Below are 17,753 nucleotides of genomic sequence, written 5' to 3' on the forward strand. Positions count from 1 at the left end.
TCTTACCTTGAAATCTCATCTACACGGGATGTCAGCCTCACTGATTTCTTTACATAGTCTATGGCCTCACTGACAAATTATTTGGTTCTAATTATACTTTTGTGACTATTTAATAACCAGCCAATATACACTTCAGACTGACTTGAGTGCACATTTTCAATGTTCATTATGCTTAAAGGCCTGCTCACTTTCACCCTCTGCTTTAGCATCTTTCAAAAGTCATTTTGGACTTTTGATCAGAAGAGTTGGTTTTCGTTCAGTATTTAATTTGCATCTAGTTTTTACCTTATCTCCTTGAAAAGCTTTGAGCATTTGTAGTGTTTCTAGACTATGTATAATCCTAGTGGTTCTTAATGATTATTATCCATTAACCTGTGACTAACAGTCGAGAAGAATCTTAAGTACTGGGTCTTTCCACAGAGTCCTGAAATCTCTGCCAGACCATTTAAAATGGACTTTCTGCTCTCTGTGGTCTCTCCTCTTTGATCAGGTGGATGAGATCATGATGACCTTGAAGCAGGCCTTCACGGTGGCTGCTGTGCAGCAGACAGCGAAGGCGCCAGCCCAGCTGTGTGAGGGCTGCCCCCTGCAGAGCCTGCACAAGCTCTGTGAGCGGATCGAGGGTGAGCCTGGGGGAGGTGGGGTGGGCAGGAGTTCAGGGACCTGGGCAAATTCTTTGGAAGGTTCTGTCCCACGGAGGCTGATGTTAGTTACAGGGGTCATGGAGGGATGTCTTCTGTATATCAGGTGCTACCATCTCCCCTCAAGGGGCCCTGAGGAGGGTGGAGGAGTTAGGGGAACAGAGGGCACAAGACCAGTTGTGCTGTTAATCATGGTGGGGTGAGTGTTCAGTTGGCTGCCATGGAGGGGTCTAGTAAGATGAGAGGTAAGAATTAACCACTGAGTGAGCCGATTACACGGCTTCCCTGGTGGCTCACTGCAGCGCTCCTGCAATGCAGGAAACCCAGGTTTGATCCCTGGGTAGGGAAGATCCCCTGGAGAAGGAAATGGGAAACAGCACTAGTATTCTTGCCTGGGAAATCCCATGGACAGAGGAGCCTGGTGGGCTGCATTCTGTGGGGTCGCAAAGAGTTGGGCATGTAAAGAGTCCATTACAAGGTCAATGATAGCTTCAGTGATCGCTTCTTCCAGAGCAGCTTTAATGGTGAGGAATGGCCAGAGGGCAGGTTCCAGTTGAGGAGCCAGTGAGAAAGAGCACAGGAAGTGTTGCTCCAAGTTTTTCTAGGAATTTGGCTTGGGGAGAAACTGCAATAAATGTTACGATTTCATGCTTAAGATATGCCTGGCACTGTACTGTTTTCTTTAACATGTATTATCATCCATTTAATCCTCACCACTTTGTGGAAGGAAAAGGGATTACTGCACATTTGAGGGATAAGCAAACTTACTTTCTGGGGCTTGGGGATGATAACCATCCTGATGGATGTGAAGTGGTATCTGATTTCCCTTTTTAAAGACAAATTGACATCATCTTAAGGTCTTCAAAGGTTCATTTGCTGGCATTCTAGTGCTGTTTAAAATGGATCAAAATGATTAACATTTTCAACCATGTTTTCCTAGTTGTTCCTTTTTGCTGACACGATACAAAATATATCTGGGAACAAGAAAAGTTGTGCTTTAACAAGAGATCCCATCTGAGCATCACTAGTTCTTTCCTTAGTGGTTGTCAAGATAAGGTAAACGATGACGGCAATGTCCCCTATGAGCTTGTTAAGAAGCCTGCAGTGACTTCGGCCTTGAAGATAAAGCAGATTCTGACCTGCAGGAGCTGGAAGGGTTCCAGAGTTCCTCTTGACAAATCTTTCTTTGGTCTGGCTTAACTTTCAGAGAGTTATACCTGAAAAGTTTAATTATGGTAGGGATTTTGCTGCTGTAGTTTCGGAGTTATCATTTAATTCATCTTTTTATTGGATAAGATCCAAGCAAAGCAGAAAGCTATGCTAATGTAAAAACATCCATTAACTAGCACAATTAGAAGACTGGCGAGGGTACATTTTGCCTACATGATGGGAAGCATTTCTAAAGCATCGATGGCACATTATTAGAGCCGTCCTTAGTAAGGGAGATACTGACTATTTTATGGACAGTTAGTTTCAGGTTCTTACATTTTGCTAGATTGCATCCCTACCCAGGGATCCAACCCAGTTCTCCTGCATTGCAGGCAGATTCTTTACCATCTGAGCTACCAGGGAATCCCCAAGTAGAATGAAATCGTTTATTAAAGCTCATTGTATGTACCCATAACAGTGGCTCTAATAGGAAGTTATGATCTGGCCAAGAACATCATAAACAGTGGAGAGGAACAATGAATGACATGGCCACAAAAAGAAAGACTTAAAGACTGTTTTCTTAACCAACTGATGTAGTTAATATGCTCTGGAATCAGTACAATAAATAGACTGTACTTGTGGGTGCCATTGAGAGGGGCAGCTGTACAGATTCTGTGTTTGGACTCTCTACAACTGCTAGTATTTATATAGCATTTTTCTTATTTTAAAGTTTAGAGGAGCATTTTGGGAATTCTTGGCATAAATTACACTTTCACTAAAAAGAAGAAGTTGAACTGAGGTTTCCTTTTGCTCTCCAAGTAAATTTGCCTTCGGCAAAGCAAAACTATTCATCCGTGCTCCCTTTAATAAGAGCCTTTTCTGGTGGCCAGCATGAAGGCAGACTGACTTGCTGTCCTTCTTGCCTGTAAAACCTTTGGCATCACATGGGGAATGCTGCCTTCTTGCTGCAGAAACCCCCAGGAGCGGCTGAAAGTGTTGAGAACCCCACAGAGTGTGCACAGTGGAGAGCAGGCATGGGGCCTGAGGACCAGCTTTGATTTGAGATGGGGCAGAAAGGACTTAATGAATTGAGAGCTCCTGAAGACAAGGATAGAACTGTCTAGGGATCTCTGCATACCTGCTGAATATGAAGAGTAGACTGTATTGTGTGATTTCACCTGAGATTGTTAGAAGTATGTATAATGAGTCTAACTCTTCTTGAGGTTTTTCTCCATGTGTGAATGTTTCATCAAACAGTACAAGTGTGTCCACGAGAGGATGCTTGGACGGTATCGTTGACATCCAGGTGCAGGGAGGATTTTTATTTAATAACTTCTGAGTGCTAATTTTGCTCGTAAATGTAAACACTGTTTTGATTCAGCCTGTAAGTAGTTAGTGTAGTGAAGGCGGCATCGCTGTTTCCCTGGCTGGTGTGACCTGACAGCTTGCCAGAGGAATAGCTGAATGAACTGTGCTCTGACAAATTGAGCTGTCCTTTCTGCACCTTTAATCACTTCTCTCTTTTAAATTGAAGAATAGTTGACTTCCAATATTATTCGTGTCTGTGCACAACATGGTGATTCAGTATTTTTATATCTTCTGTACCATACAGTGTCCTCATAACGTCATTGGCTGCATTCCCTTTGCCATACATCACATCCCTGTGACTTACTTATTTTATAACTGGTAGTTTAATCTGCTGGTACACCTTAGTCCCCTTCACTTATTTTGCCCTTCCCCTCTTCCCCTCTGCCCTACGGCCCCTAGCTTGTTCTTTGTAAGTCTATTTGTGTCTTGTTATATTTGTGTTTTAGATTGCACATATAAGTGAAAATCTGCCGTACTTGTCTTTTTCTGCCTGACTTATTTCACTGAGCAGTTCGCTTTGGTATTGAAGTCACCCGGGGTCAGGTGACTTGACTGTGTGTGGGTAAAGGGAGGCAGCGGAGTGTTCTGGAGTGGTCTCTGGAGGCAGATCAACGTGGGTCAGATTCTCACTCTGTCCCTTACGTAGCTGATGACACTGGACAAAATATTTGACTTGATTGTGCCTCAGTTTCTTCACCTATGGACCTTGGGATTACTGTATATAGTGCCCACTTCCAGGATTACGTTGAAGGTTAGATGAGATTGTGCAGTGTTCCGTAAAGTGGCACAGCAGTCCTTAAAAAAAAGGGTTTTCTTGGCCGAAAAAAAAGGTGGTGGGGGAGTGCTTCTGGAAGGACTTGTAGAAGCTGCAGTGGTTTGAGCTGGGGCAGTGGCCTCGCCACAGCTTGCTGAAAGGGGTGGGGCCCCTGCCTTCTGTGGCAGGGAGAGCAGGGAGTGCTGGCTCTGGGACAGGCTTGGCTGCTAATTGGCCTCCTGACCTGTTAGTTGCCTGGCTTCTCTGGACCTCAGCAAACTCATCTGTAAAACAGAAGCCTGATTTCCAGGTCCCTGTTCTTCATTTCCAAGATGCCCTGTCTGGCCATCCTCATTATGAGGATAAATCTGGCCTAGATCCTGGCCCAGTGGCTCACCCTCAGGAGGAAATGGGGTGGCGAGTGGGTAGGGACAGTGAAGTGAAAATGAAGTCACTCAGTCATGTCCAACTCTTTGCGACCCCGTGGGCTGTAGCCCATCAGGCTCCTCTGTCCATGGGATTCTCCAGGCAAGAATACTGGAGTGGGTTGCCATTTCCTTCTCCAGGGGATCTTCCCGATCGGGATCGAACCCAGGTCTCCCACATTCCAGGCAGACACTTTAACCTCTGAGCCACCAGGGAAGGCCTAAAAGTCACTGCAGGTTTTTCCATGATAGGTTGGCAAATCCTTTCATCCAAATCTCATCATGTGTGTTTATCTTTGACCCCCAGGGAAAGGCAGAGCAGGGTCTGAGCCATATATGTGTGGAGAAGGAACTTTCTGAAATACCAGATTCTGATGGGCACTAAAATGGTAGCTTTATTTTAATGACTTTCCCTCAGAATCCTCTGTAATGTTAATTATGTGGTCATAAGACTATTAATAAGCATGTGGTGGTAAAAGGAACGTTGTTTGCCACACGGATCACTTTTATGTGAAAGAACCTAACTGCAGGAGAATGTTGGTCAGTTTTCAGATGGGGTAGTAGTGGTTTTTCCTTAAGGGAGATTGTCTAGATTACATATAAACACTCATGAGGTTTTATCATTTTCTGAGGACAGTGTTCCTGTTGTGTGCGATGTTTTAACAACTCTGGAGAAGGAAATGGCAACCCACTCCAGTATTCTTGCCTGGAGAATCCCATGGACGGAGGAGCCTGGAGGGCTCCATGGGGTCGCAGAGTCAGACACGACTGAGCGACTTCACTTTCAAGTGGTAGGAAAAAAAATGATTTGGAACCACACAAGGCTGAGGTAGAGTCCAGTGTGTTGGACTTCGGGAGTCTGTGAGCTCTCTGGGTCTCAGTTTTCTTAACTGTAAAATGGTCCCTTCATCAGGTGGTTCTAGTATAAAATGAAATGATACAAACCTGACATTTAAGTTGGCTCTAGCACGTGAGGGCTCAGCCAGAACCTGTTACTTGTTGCCAGCGTCCTCATCACTGACACTGCTATTGATTAGAGTTTCCATAAAGCCTCCAATGCCTAAAGAGGGCGGGAAACATGTAAGAGAGGGAGGGAGAATGGAAGGTGTTAACTCTACCTCCTAACTGTTACTAGTGTATTGTTCTCAGGTCTCTTTTTTTTCTTAATAGGAATGAATTCTTCCAAAACCAAACTAGAGCTCCAGAAGCACCTGACAACATTAACTAATCAGGAGCAAGCAACTATTTTTGAGGAGGTTCAGGTACGGTACTGGTTTTTAATTTCCAGAAAGGGGTGGGGAGGGGAAAGGCAGCTTCTCTGTGGAATGTTATCATAAAAAATAGCGAAGCAGATCAGCTAGAGCCCTAAGGGAGTGGGCCTGAGTTCCTCTTGGTTTGAGCTTTAACAGCCTCGGGACAAGGGCAAGGTCAGTATTGCAGACTCGTATCAGAACTTGGTGTGCTGCGATTCATGGGGTCGCAAAGAGTCGGACACGACTGAGCGACTGAACTGAACTGATCAGAACTTGGCTTTCATGTGAAAACTACTAAACCCAGGGGAGCGCTATCTTAAGGAATGAGAGAAAGGAAATTATAAAGTAGAAAGAGCCTCAGCCTGGGAGACAGAGGACCCTGGACTTTGGTCCCTGAGCACTACTCTCCCCAGAGACTTCTGTCAGCTCCATTCCACTCAGGATTTCAGACCTCAGTGTGGGAATCTTAAGGATATAACATTTTGTATATGAAGTTGAACATAAGTTTCCCTCTCACTCTTTTTTTTTTTTCAGTTTTGAAAATACATTTAAATGTTGCCTACACTATATAGTATATCAAATCTAAACATAAAATATAGGACAAAACCCAAGCTCATTGAGTTCCTGCTTTAACCCTGGAAACTCACTCTCATCCTTGCATTTAGATGCACGTATCTCAGGGAGACCACGTTCTGTGTGCTGGCATGCCTGTAGTCCGTTCATTATGAATCTTTGATGAGCTCATCAAAAATGTCACTTCTGCTTTTGCAAAAGGACGTTTTCTGTGGTTTCCTGGCACTTTTTCTCGGGAGGCGATCACAGCAGAACAAAGCATAAGTCTCTTGTGAGGAGAGAGGCAGGGGCTTTGCGCATAGAGGGGTCTTCAAACAAAGCAGGAAGGCCAGTGAGTCTGGGTTGTCAGTGTTCTCTTCCTCCTCACTGGGAAAAGGCTACAGACAGGACCCGTGATCTGTTTTCTGTTAAGAGTGAGAAATTGAAGAATTGTCTTTCTCTTTTTAATCACATGTTCTCAGTTCTCCTTTCCTTGGTCTTCTGCAGTAGAATTAGAAAGAGTTTGAATTTTATAAATAGCTTAGAATGTTATTTTCACAATTATTCAGTTCAGTTTAGTCGTTCAGTCATGTCTGATTCTTTGCAACCCCACAAATCGCAGCACGCCAGGCCTCCCTGTCCATCACCAACTCCCGGAGTTCACTCAAACTCAGTTGCTTCACAATTATTAGTTGCTTTTAAATTTTCTTGTGTTCTTCTGAATCGAGACACTGCTTAATTTTCTTAAAGGATCTTTAGGGTGCTAAGTACACAGTACTCTCAGACAGAGTTAATGTGATTGGTACTTAGAATTCTTAAATGGATGGACAATTTGCTTCTGATTGTTAATGCGTTTGTGATGGGAGCTGGGGCCTTTTTCATCGGATGCTGGCTTACTTTGTTGTGGTGCCATCAAGTCTCTTTAGCAAGCGATAGAAGATTCCTTCCTTCCCTAATGTGCCTTTGGTTTCTTTTTCATTTAGACAGCACTGTGTAACTTTCACCTAAGCAGTGTGGTGAATCAGGGAAGGTAACACCCCAGCTATTCTTCTGCAGCAGTGATAAGTTCCTGATGGATGTGATTCTGAGGTTCTCTTTGATCCATGTGAGACACTCCAATATATTACAACAAAGAGACTTTAGAGAACATCAGTGACAGAAGTTTGCTTCAGAAAATTCACTCAGTTAATATACTAGGATCCCTTTGTGTTGTAGCAGGCTCTGTAATTTTTGTTTAGTTTAAAGACCAAAAAGAAGTCATATTGTTCATTGGCTTTGCATAACCAGCTTGTACTTTGTCCTTCACCCTTGTAGGTGTAGCTCTTTGAATAATACACACTTAACATGGATCTTGTCTTCTGATGGCTTATTGATAGTCTTGTTATTTCCTCAATGACTGTTCTTGTTTTTTATATAATATATAAACCAGGTCACTAGTTTCTTTTTAGGTAGTAGTGCCTGCTAATGCATTTGAAAATCATGCATTTTGAATGGATCATAAGGAAAAAGTGGCTTTGCAGTGTCATGAAACCTCTTATAAATAGAATGGTTAATATTTTTCCTTTCAGTCTTTCCTGGAGAAAAGTTGTTTCTGAGGAATTCTCCAAGGGCAAGTTTTTTATAAAACAAATATAATTACTATTGAAATAATTGTACTTAAAGCATACACTGGGCTTCCCTGGTGGCTCAGATGGTAAAGAATCTGCCTGCAATGTGGGAGACTTGGATTCAGTCCCTGAGTTGAGAAGATCCCATGGAGGAAGGCATGGCAACCCACTCCAGTATTCTTGCTTGGAGAATCTCTATGGGCGGGGAAGAGTCTGGTGGGCTATAGTCCACAGGGTCGCAAAGAGTTGGACACGACTGAGCAACTAAGCACAAAGCTTACATATTCATTGTTTTTGTAAGTAAATGTTTCATGGAGAAAAAAAAAGTGCAACCCAAGTGGAGCCATAAAGGAAAATAAATTAATTACTGTGTAAATGACGCTGAGGTTTATCACTGCTGCCAACAAGCTGGCTTTGACTCTGAGCTCTGAGAGGAGGCTTTGGTGCCATATGGACATGTGGATGTGCTAACCCTTCTCTAGAACTGATGACACTGCAGAGCCACTTTTTTTTATTCATGACCTTTTTGAAATTTACAGTTTCCAAACACGTCTAAGTGGACATGTGAGAAGCCTCCCTGCTGGCGGGATCTGGCTCTGTCCTCATGCTGGCCCCTGCTGGCCGGCTGTGCTGAGTCCACATTGGTTGTCCTGGGGAGAAGTTGCTTTCAAGCTGAGTAGGGCTAGTAAAGAAAATGTCTCAGAAATCAAATTCTCTTCATCTGTTTGAGTGTATTTCAAGGAATGACTTAATACTCAACTGAGTAGGTAAACCAAGTAGATGTATACTCAGTAAATGTTGATAATGAATTAAATAACATGACATAACTTTACAAATTAAAGATTAATAGCTAGAGGAGCTTTTTTTCCCCCCTCTTGAACAGAATATATAGGGACTCAGTTGGATTTTTTTCCCCTCTTGAACAGAATATATAGGGACTCAGTTGGATTTTTGCACGGTTTTAAAATGCTTTGTACAAGATTTCATTATAATTTTTTAAAAGATGTCATTGTCCATCTAAGCATTGTAAGTAGACTCCTCAGAAGACCATAGACCTTCTCAGCATGCTGGTATTCGCAGACAGTGTTGGAAACTGACTCTCATAATGCTTTTATAACCGGTTTATAGCCCCACGCCTCATGGAAAGGAGGTTAAGAAGCATAACAAAGTTGGCTTTGTTACTTTCAACAGGCAATTGTTTTGTATTATTCTTTCTTAAAAAATTAACTAATGATAGAAAAGCATACAAATCAGTGGTGTGTAGGTCAATGAAATAAACTTTCTTTGAGGTATAGTTGATGTATAATAGTACGTAAGTTTCAGGCATACGATGTAGTGATTCACAATTTTGAAAGGTTATAGATATTACATACATAATGCCTATATATATAAGTAATATATAGTATATAATTATATGTTCTATATAATTATACCTCAGTTTTTAAAGGCTTATAGTTATTAAATACAATATATAATTATATATGCTATATATTATACATAATATATAATATATAGTATATCAGTTTTAAAGGTTTATAGTTATATATAATAAATATATTTAACAACTTTATTATAAAATTTTGACTGTATTTCAGTGAATTTTTTAAGATGAATACACCTTGCAGCAACACACAGGTTAGGAAATAGAGCATTTCCAGCCTCAGAACCCCACCTTGGTCCTGCCCCAGGTAACCGGCATCCTGATTCTTGACCTGACTCCATAGGTTAACTTTGAATAAGCAAGTTAATTTTGACTGCAAAGCGATATTATCCAACTTGATTCCCCATTAGTTTCCTTAGACCTGTCTCTCTGACTCATGAATGTTTATGAGATTAAGTCACCTTCAGGAAATAATGATTTTCCCGTTTGGAGAATGGTGAAGTTCCTCAGGAGGCATTCAAGAGACTTCACTCAATGGAAGGGTAGCCCACAGCCATGTTTCAGTTATTTTAAGGAAGCGCTTATTTCTTGACCTTGTGTGACACCACAGACATGATCTTCTCAGCCATAGTGTCTTTCCCTGTGATGTTTAACGAGCTCTGTGATGCGGTGTCTGGCCAGCAGCGGTGGGAGTACACTGCTCGATTTAGTCTCATTTTCGTCCATTCCAGTAGTTTCTTTCATGTATATGTTGAGGAAACGAGAATGTACTAATAATGCTCCTCTCTTACTGCTGCATTCTTGCCCTGTTTTGATATTGGAAATAATTGATTATGAAGAATTTCTCCAAGGAAAATAACAGATTTTCTTGTGAGAGCGCCCAAAAGTTTCACTGAAGATTAGGAAAAGAATGGGTCAGCTCTCGGGTACCTGCTCAGAGGCTTCGTAATTCCCGTCTGCTTCTCTTTCTTGCAGTTTTTTTTTTTTTTTTAATAGACTTAGTTTTCAGAGTAATTTTACAGAAAAAGTGGGTGGAAATACAGAGAGTTCCCGTAAAACTTCTCATGGCCTTTCCCCCTCCTCAAGCCAGTTTTTCCTTTAATGTCTTGTCTTAATGTGGTACCTTTATTACAGCTGAGCCAGCATTGACATGGCAACTGAAGTCTGTAGTTTACTTCAGGGTTAATTCTTCTGATCATTTACTACCATTTCCTTGAGTAGCAGGAACAGCTTATTTAAAATAATCTTTGCATTTAAGGGAGGGAATGTTAGAAGGTCTGGGTTAGGTGTTACCTCTGCTCTCTTTTGAGTCTATGACACAGAGGGTAAACTTGTTCCTTAGTTAGCTGGGCTGCTCAGAACAGCCTTGATTCAGCCTCAGATGCTTGTGTAGTTGATCTGTTTATGATACACCCAGACTTGGTTTTAAAGGGCAAGCTAGAGGCTTGGGGTAGGGAGAGAGACGAAGCAGGGCAGTGGAAAACTGTCATTATATATATTTTATATATATATATATATATATATATAAAGAGTATATTTCTAAGGTTTATAAACTGCAGGCTTTGTGTATCTCCGGAGTAATTCAGTTTTTTTTTGCTTCATGTTCAAGGAAAATAATTGAATACATTAAATTAGATGGTCTTCTAAACATGAACTCTGGTATTTCAAGTCCAAAGAGTCTGGGAGCTGGAGGAGACCTTGGAGTGTGTTGCGTGCGTAATCTTCATTTGAACAGGCAGAGGCTGAGCTTAAATGAGTTGCCTTTGATCCCTTTTCCAGGCAGCACCTTGAACCTACATGACCTGATTTCTAGTTCAGTGTGCTTTGCCACTACCTTGCCCGAAAAATAAAAGGAGTGCAAAGAATTTTTAAAATACGAGCAAAAAAAAGTTGAGTCTGTGCCGTGAAATTTTGTGTGCAAGTGTATGCCTTTTGGGACTCCCAGAAAATGCTTCCTGATGAACATGTTTGATATGTGAAAGGAGCCATGACCCTGGGTCAGTTACTATTTTCCTTTCTGCTTCCCTAGACGTAAGACTTTATAAATGTGCAGGCATCACGGCTGTTGTCCTTTTCTGATGTTTTCAAGAGTATTTATTAAGTATTTTAACTATGCCTCTATCTGATGTGAAATGTTTATTTTAGGTATAAGGACATCAGAGGTCAGAAGCCAAATCTGGCCCACTGGCTTCATTGTCTGTTTCTTTTTAAAAATTATCTTCACTTTTAGGATCATTGGTGCCCCCTAGTGAGATGATTGGGTAAAAGCACTAGTCGATGGTGGAAGCTGAGCATTTTCAAATGAATGGTTTAACAGTCTTGGTGACAAGTAAAAATTAATGTAAAATATTCTTTTTTTTTTAACCTTAAGAAATTGAGACCAAGAAATGAGCAACGAGAGAATGAATTGATTATTTCTTTCCTGAGATGTTTATATGAAGAGAAGCAAAAAGTTCACATCCATATTGGGGAGATAAAACAGGTATGGCATTTTTTCTCTTTGTCTGATTTCACCAGGACACTCTGTAGAACAGAGTCTTGAGGATTTTCTGAAGCGTTGAAACATCTTTTCCTCTCTCCAATTTAATTTCACTTGTTACACATGTAGGGAAAATTTGGAAATGTTTAGATTGTGCTTGGAAAAGGTGAGGCAAGTTTCTGTCTCTGTCATTGTGGTGGAGACAGAGTGGTTGCTCTGACAAGGGACTAGAGTAGGGCGTCGAGTGAATGCTGCTACCTGAATGAGCTCCTTGAACTGCGAGGAGCCAGGCCCTGTCATCTCACCTTTCTCCCTGATAAAATGAGGGTGACATTGTACAGCTTCTTTCACAATTACATAAAGTGCCTTGAAATTCTTTGTACTAAAAATGCAGTGTGAATGTAAGATAGCACTACTGATAAATTGCATACAGTATTAGCCTGGTTTGTATGCTGCTCAGATACAGAGCTTCTGTTTTACTTAGCATACTGGGGGTGTGGAGTTGGAAAAAAAAATAAGGATATTTTTGATATTCATCCTTATTGTTGCATAAATCAGTAGTATGTTCCTTTTTATTGCATTGCGTCAGCAGCATGGTTTGTTTCTCCATTCTCCTTTTGATGGACACCAAAGTTAATTTTAGGTGCTGGTTATTGTGAACAAGGCTGCCGGTGGATACTCTGTGACACCCCTGGATGGTGGGTTCTGAGCTGAGAACTTCATCCTAGCTTCAGAATTTAAACCTTGGCTCCAAATGTTCATGCTTAGAGTTCACCCCTCAGTCTTGGCATGGGCAGTATGGGGACTGCAGTACAAGTCACTCTGGAGCCCCAAACAAGAAGATTATCCAAAAACCAGCATCAGCTTCAAAGGAGAAACTTCTAGATGCTTAGTTTAAAATAAGCAAGGACTGTGTTATTTTCTAAATGTGAACTATTTTCTAAAGATTGTATTTTCAGATTACATTTGAATTATGGTGATAGACATAGAAAAGAACCTTTTTAGACAATAGAGGAGACTAGAAGGAGCATTGAATTAAGCATACAGAGATTCTTACGGCTTGGTTTATAAAAAGAAAACCGCAGTGTAGTTTTTCTTCTGTCTCTGAAGGATCTTCTACATGCTACCAATTTTTTAGCCAGTATTTTCTTTATGTATCAAAATTATTCAAAATGCTTCTCCTTTGTGAAAACTTTGGTTGAAATCAAGTCTTCAACTTCTGAGGAGTGAACTGGTGTTGAGTCAAATGCAAGCCCCTGTGAGTTCTTTGTGGATAATTCTCCTAGCTCTAGAGACTGACTTGAGCCTGGATAGGCTCTAATTCTTGGTAAATGATTGCATAGGACCAAACTGGGACTAATAACACACTCACCCAGGATATGTAATTTTTTGAGTGAATGCCAGAGCCTGTGCTGATTATTCTTCTTCTCAACACCTGCAAAATGTTAACTTAGCTAAAGCTAAGGGTGGTATGAAGGCATTTAAGGTATTAATCTGCATACTCTTCTGTATGCTTGAAATATATAACAATGGATAGTTGGTGTTTAGAGTAATGGAGGATGTGGTTGTGTGTTTTTCTAACAAAATCATCTTCTAGCAGGAAGCATTCAGGTAAGGATCGTAGAAGAAACAGTTTAATCTAGAGAATTTTATTTATTTATTTTGTTTGTTTGTTAAGCATAGCTCTGATAAGTAAGACTAAATTTGATTTTGTGATTGACAAACTTTTATGTTGTCATTTCATGTTATGGTCAGGTAAGGGAGAGACTGGGTTTGCAGAGGACAGTGAATAATGAGATGATGGAAACCACAGGAGAGAGGAAAAAGAACTCTTTGGGAGGGGATGAAGAGATTATTGTAGGCAGGATGGATTCTTCAGTTGATTAGATTTATTTTGTCTCACCCTCTGAATCACCCCCCCCAAAAGTAAGCTGTTACTTTAATTTGAAAAGCTAATCATAGTCCCCTTTGTACTGGAAGCTGTGCCCATTGTTTTAAATGCTTTACCTGTTTTAATCTCATAACAAAGTCCTATGATTAGATCTTGAGGTTGGTTTCAATTTACAGAAGAGGAAATTGTGGCTCAGAGAAAGTAACTTGCACAAGCTACTGCAAGTAACTTGCCGTAGCTAGTGAGTGACATGCCTCTGATCCATCTGCAGAGCCTGAGCTCTAAACTCCTTGTGAACTGATTGGCTTCTAAGTGCTTTTCCGTTTTGTTTGGAGTGGGCAGTGCAGCTCTTTGAGGCAGAGTTATTTCCCAGACTTGCAGTCATGTCACCAAGGAGCAGATGAAGTCACAGAAAGAATGTGACCTAGGATCAAAAAGATGCATCCTAGAAATTTTTCAGTCCTTTAAAAAGGAAGGAGAGAAGGAGGGAAGGAAGACCTAAGTGGCTTAACTTTTGATTGTTTCACTTTTAGACGTCACAGATTGCAGCAGAGAATATTGGAAGCGAATTACCATCAAGTGCCACTCGATTTAGGCTAGATATGCTGAAAAACAAAGCGAAGAGGTCTTTAACAGAATCTTTAGAAAGTATTTTGTCTCGGGTAAGTGACATAATTCCTCCTAATTTCAGTTAAATCCCTTTTTGAGAGAGCGTGAAATTCAGTTCTTTGCTTTCATTCCATCAGTGTTCATCATAGAGTATAGAAGGGTAAAGCCCTTCATGTGTTCTCAGTGTTAGAAAAATGTTATCTACCCTTGAAATTCAGTTTATAACTTAGGGTTAAAAAAATTCTGTACTCTTTTGTATTATGTTCAGTGGAGTTTTTGGCTCCCAGAGGAATGTTATTTGTTGGCCAATCCCTGTAAAGAGCATGGATTAGATCCACTGAGGTGTGGGTTCTGGTCTCCCTGTCGTCACTAGGTACGGTTTAAAAATTGTCTTTGTTAGCTGCTGCTGTTATGTGTCTTGAACTGTTTATAGCAGGATCTGCAAACCATGGTTGTTGGGGGTAAAATGCCATTCACCTCTTGGTTGTTTTTTGTGTGTCTTGTGGGGGATCTTAATTCCCCAACGGAGAAGGCAATGGCACCCCACTCCAGTTCTCTTGCCTGGAAAATCCCATGGACAGAGGAGCCTGGTAGGCTACAGTCCATGGGGTTGCGAAGAGTCGGACATGACCAAGCAACTTCACTTTCACTTTTCACTTTCATGCATTGGAGAAGGAAATAGCAACCCACTCCAGTATTCTTGCCTGGAGAATCCGAGGGACAGGGATGTCTGGTGGGCTGCCATCTATGGGGTCACACAGAGTTGGACACGACTGACGCAACTTAGCAGCAGCAGCAGCAGTTCCCCAACCAGGAATCGAACCTGAGCCCCACTACATTGTAAGTGCAGAATCTTAACCACTGGACCACTAGAAAGTCCCCTACTTCCTGCTTTTGTAAATAAAGTTTTATTGCAACACAGCTACCTATTGTCTCAGGATACTTTTCTGCAGAGTTGAATCATTGCCATGGATAACTACATGGTCCACAAAGCCTAAGAGGTTACTAATCTGGCACTTAACAGAAAAAATCTGTGACTGGAAGCTCTACAGGAAGAACATATATACCAATCTGGGAGTTCTTTAACAAATGACTGACTACCACCCTTCCCCATGCTGCCAGCATGAGTATAAATACCTTGATGGCACTTCTAAGAAATCAAAGTTCTCTTTTCTCTCAAAAGTTTCACACCTTTCTGGAACTGCAGTATCTTCTTATGGTTCTCTTTTATTTCACAAACCACTCCAATTGAAATTTTTTTTTGTTAAATTTTATTTTGTGCAAAGATGTTTCTGAGAATTTTACAGCATCCTTAAACAGATGATTAAAAGCGGTTCATTTACAAAACTGGAGTTGGAGTGGGCCTGCCTTTGAGAGCTCCCAAACGGAGAGATTGTGGTTTGCGTGTCATAGGCTGGCAGTTCACCATGCTGTGTGACTCAGAGGAGAGTTGTTGAGTGTGCCTACTCAGCGCTTGCTTTTCTTCTAAATGCGCTGTCTCCTCTCCTGCCATCATTCCTGTCAAATGACTAATCTTCAGGGTGCTTTGGAGTGTTTAGGTTGGTTTAAAAAAAAACAAAGAAATGTTGATTGTCTTAATGCACATATGTGCTCAGCAGCATTTCTCAGATGCACTTTTACTGAGCTTATTAAATAGACTAGATTGCTTCTAGCAAATGTCTTTGCAAAAGCCTCAGGAGTCATAACTTGACGGCTTTTCTTTCCATAGGGTAATAAAGCCAGAGGCCTCCAGGAACACTCAGCCAGTTTGGATCTGGACAACTCCATGTCTAGCATGTTCAGTAACACCAGCAAAGTAAGCACTTTTCTTCTTGTACGACACCCTGAAGAAACCAACAAACGGGTCTTGCTCGTCTCCTCTACACAGGGCCTATCAGAAGGAACCAACGAAGCCTCACAGCTGCCATCGTGAAACGTTTGGTGCTTCCAGATTTCATGATGCAGGTGGAGGGCTGGTCGTGCAGGTCTGCTCTGACACACAAGTTGTGCTTAGCAAAGCAGAGGGCTCTTCCATAGCAAAGAGCAAAACGCACAATTTCAGGCCACTGAGATCTAGTTAATCACAAGGCAATCAGTGGATTTCTTTCTTTAGTAGATTATCCAATGAAATCTAAATGAAATATATTAAAAATAATTTAAATTGGGAAAACCTCAAACATGAGTTTGTGAATTCTGAGAAGTATGCAGCTTAAATTCTTGTGTCCTTTAGCTGACTCTGTGATTATCATTAAGCATCACGATTTTTATAAGTAAGCCTCACCCTTCCACGTCTGCCACCAAGCACAGCTTTGTGGTGATAAGCAAGCCAACAGTTCTTTTTGGTAACAAACCTGTGTCTCTGATGTCGTTGTTTTCATTTTTTGCTTTCTAAACACACAAACATATTTAAGCCTGGTTAGCTCACCTTTTTAACCACCAGCAAAGTGGATTTTGGGTTTTATGCTGGGGAGGGCAGAGTGCCCTGGAATGGGAAGAGGAGGAGTTGTTGTGGAGGCCAGCCCCTTACCACAGGAATCAAAGCTGCCATGAGTTCCCCTTTGGGCATGTGGCTTTCCAGGTTTTTAGACCATAACAACATTGTGAAATGGTTCACAAACACACGCACATACATGCTCACACATAAAATTAAAATTTTACAAAACAATATTTACTGTAAACAGGGTATGATACATACTGATATTTTCTATTGTTTTAAAAAGTTTATGGCAGACCGCTAAATTGATGTCACTATGTTCTTTGAACATCCACTGGCCCTTTCAGGTGTAAGATGAAGCTAAAGGTGAACTCTTTCACATAATTTGGGGGGATGTTAATGAGAATTGAGATGAATAGGTTTTCATGGTGGATTGTCTTAGACACATTTTTAAACCTTTAAAGAATCTTTGTAACTGTAGGGTCCTAAAGAATGAAAAATTTATGTTACAGTTAGAGTGATTAACATTTCATAGGTATTGGGAATTAAGCTTTTTAAATCTAATTTCTGTTATATTAAGTGCTTTTAACCTCTCTCCTTAATAAACATAAATTTAATTTTTTAAAATTAAAATCCTTATTGCCTGTTATTTAAGAGGCATTCAGTTACAGGTCAGATGAACAGATGGAATTTAGATTCTCCAGTCCACCATTCGATGCATTCGCTCTTTTCATGTTGACTTATTCATCCCTTCTAGCAATTTCAGTAGGGACAAACCGGTATACTTATTTTGTACTTTTTGATTTGAGAAAAATATATCCCCCTTTCCCATTACCATTACCCCCTTGGCCACATCCTGGGCTTCCAGTGCTAAGTGTGAGTGGTGATAGTTCATTCCTGTGAAAAAGTATGCATCCTGAGAGCCTATGATATTAAAATATTGTTGTGAGTCCTAACAAATGTTTGAGGACTCACTCAGGAAATTCACTGAGTGCCTAATAAAATAATAACTTATATTTACATAACATTTTACAGTGGACAAGTACTTTTGGTTGTATTATCTTGCTTAATCCTGAAACCCAGTGAGATAAATTTTCACTGTACCCTTTCACAGATGAGGAAATTGAAGTGCAGGAAGAAGTTAAGTGATTTTCTCTGAATCATATCAATAAGTGCCTAGAGAGATATTTTCCATATCCAAGAATAATGT

At 40.8% G+C, this 17,753-nt stretch overlaps 1 protein-coding gene across 6 annotated transcripts in view; it reads left to right on the top strand.

The window, feature by feature from the left end:
* TBC1D1 (TBC1 domain family member 1) overlaps positions 1 to 17,753 on the top strand; it is a 230,926-nt gene that overhangs the window by 118,608 nt on the left and 94,565 nt on the right. For all 6 annotated transcript variants that reach the window (XM_040238003.1, XM_040238005.1, XM_040238007.1 and 3 more), the window contains 5 exons: positions 491 to 623; positions 5,508 to 5,599; positions 11,502 to 11,612; positions 14,034 to 14,162; positions 15,839 to 15,925. In XM_040238003.1, coding sequence (XP_040093937.1) covers positions 491 to 623; positions 5,508 to 5,599; positions 11,502 to 11,612; positions 14,034 to 14,162; positions 15,839 to 15,925 — 552 coding nt within the window. The remainder of the gene's footprint in view (positions 1 to 490; positions 624 to 5,507; positions 5,600 to 11,501; positions 11,613 to 14,033; positions 14,163 to 15,838; positions 15,926 to 17,753) is intronic.

This window comes from Oryx dammah, unplaced genomic scaffold, assembly GCF_014754425.2.
Source record: "Oryx dammah isolate SB20612 unplaced genomic scaffold, SCBI_Odam_1.1 HiC_scaffold_3, whole genome shotgun sequence".
Classification (NCBI taxonomy): Eukaryota; Metazoa; Chordata; class Mammalia; order Artiodactyla; family Bovidae; genus Oryx; species Oryx dammah.